This window comes from Austrofundulus limnaeus, unplaced genomic scaffold (assembly GCF_001266775.1).
Source record: "Austrofundulus limnaeus strain Quisiro unplaced genomic scaffold, Austrofundulus_limnaeus-1.0 Scaffold825, whole genome shotgun sequence".
Lineage (NCBI taxonomy): Eukaryota > Metazoa > Chordata > Actinopteri > Cyprinodontiformes > Rivulidae > Austrofundulus > Austrofundulus limnaeus.
In genome coordinates, this window is record NW_013953227.1 from 156,953 (window position 1) to 159,145 (window position 2,193).

A 2,193-nucleotide genomic window follows, 5' to 3' on the forward strand; every position below is an offset into this window, starting at 1 on the left:
TGTCATTGATTAATGTTCGGCCGGGGTTTCTGTTGTTTCTCTGAGTTCCTAGGTTAAAAAAACCGAACAGTTACTTTCATTTTTGCTTCTACTTTTCATTTAAAATAAATTTCCATTTTCGGCAGGTATCTAAGTTTCTTCTTTTACATATTAAAAAAGTTGTTAAACATCTGAGTGGCGCACTACTGCTACTAGTGGTGAGAAAGTGTATTGCACTTTATTCAAAATCAATGTGGTCTCATTGGCCCAAAGTTAAAAAATGTTGTTCTTTTKAGGCCCTCAAGGTAGCGGACCCATAGGTTAAGAATCTCAGATCTAAAGGACCCACATGAAACCTGAAGTCTCCCCTCAGCATGGAGCACAGATCCTCGGCCACGTCCGACATGCAGGGGTGCAGCGTCGCCACCAGGCGAGAGTAGAACGGCAGCAGGTCCAACCTGAAAAAAAAAATCACCCGTTAGTGTTCAGAACAGAACTGGACCTGCCAGCGCCTCGCTGAGGTTCTGCAGGTCCGCTTCTTAAAGACTGATGTGTGGAATCTGAGAGGCAGACCTCTGCCTGGGGACGGTGAACAGGGCTCGGACCAGTTTCCTCCGGTTGGACTTGGTGTTCATGTTCATGCAGAAGTCCATGGCAGCCTGGAAGAGGTGAAGAGTTAAACGTCTGTGAGGGTTTTACAGGAAATAAAACGGTTCGTTTGTCGTCACCTTGTCTATCAGGTCTCTGTTGACACAGTTAGGCAGCTGCTGGATGAAGGCGTCCACGATCAGCTTCAGGTGTGAGCCTGTGTTCGCCTCCTCGTCCTCTTGTTCTGCACCGAGGAGGACGGTTCATTCAGGGACACATGACTTCCATACATCAGACTTAGAGCTGGGCGGGATGACCTCACATTCATATCAGGGTATAAACTGAACCTCTTCACAGTAACAGTATATATAATATCACAGTAGAAAACTATCATAAAAAACAAAGATAGTCATTTTTAGAGCGTTTATTTAGCAGAAAACTGTAATCATAATTAAACCCAGCATTTTTATATATTGCAAAACGGTTTCAACAACAAACAAAAACATTTCTCAAATTTTCAACAATATTAAAATAAAGTGGATGTTATAACCAGAACTTCAAGTAAAATTAGTCATTTAGACATGAAAATATTCTAAGTTGGCAGAAGTTGTCTAAAATGTGACAGTGTGACAGGACCTTAAGCTGCACATAGTCCTGTCGTAAAACAACTTCAGATAACTAGAATATAAGCGTAGTGAAGCCAAATAAATGTAATATCTGCCTGCCATATAATGAGCTTCTGCCTGCTGAACTGATCAGCTGCTGCTCTGCTGCTCACATTAACAAGATGGATTTATGACTGATCTATTTTATCATCTCGGTGGGTAACAATACATAAAAAACAAGTTTTTTCTCCGACAACTTGGGTGTAAAAAACTACGGTTGTTAAAGCTTCGCTCTGTGCGACGTGCAGCGGGGAGGGAGGGAGGAAATGATCCCACCACACGATGTAACTTTTCTACAGCAGGACGGGGAAATTTTGAGGATTTATTCTCTCTATACGAGTTAAAAAACACAATTTTTTTCCCGTTATATTTCAAACTCCAGCTCAGTTGTCTCGATGACGTAACTGACAACAGGACGGTAGAGAGTACATTTCTACCGTAGACCAACTTCATATAGTTTCTACTGTCTATCAAATATACAGCTTAGCCCTAATCCAGGGTTCCTACAGTTTAAGGCAAGTTAAATTTAAGACTTTCTAATGCCAAATAAAATTAAATTTAAGACCAACTTCACAGAAACTCATGAATCAAAGTATTTTTGGTTGAAGTATTCAAATATTTCTAATAAACCAATTGTTTTTAACCATATCCAACTGCTTTTTTGTCAAATATAGCAGAAACATTCTTAGCAGTCAGTTTTAAACTTCACTGAATTCCTGGAAATCCTCTAACGACCCAAAGTTTGGAGTTTTAGGACCCACAGTGGGGTCTTAACCCCAATTTTCTGTAGATGAAACCCTAAAGTGACGTCAACCTTTTTGTAAGAAATGTGAATACGTTTTTGGAAAGACAACATTATTAACATATCACTAAATGAATTTCACGATGCTCAGCTGAACGGTTGTTGAGATATTTGCATGTGAAATAACAGGAAGTGATGTCAAAGAGGAATATCTGCATG

General features: G+C 40.0%; 1 protein-coding gene across 2 annotated transcripts in view; it reads right to left on the bottom strand.

Moving 5' to 3' along the window:
- Window positions 1-811, bottom strand: part of upf2 (UPF2 regulator of nonsense mediated mRNA decay) — a gene marked incomplete at its 5' end in the record, with an annotated part of 24,653 nt that extends 23,842 nt beyond the window's left edge. For both annotated transcript variants that reach the window (XM_014028870.1, XM_014028869.1), the window contains 3 exon segments: window positions 329-437; window positions 553-638; window positions 708-811. In XM_014028870.1, the coding sequence (XP_013884324.1) occupies window positions 329-437; window positions 553-638; window positions 708-811 (299 nt within the window).
- Window positions 812-2,193: the final 1,382 nt, after the last annotated feature.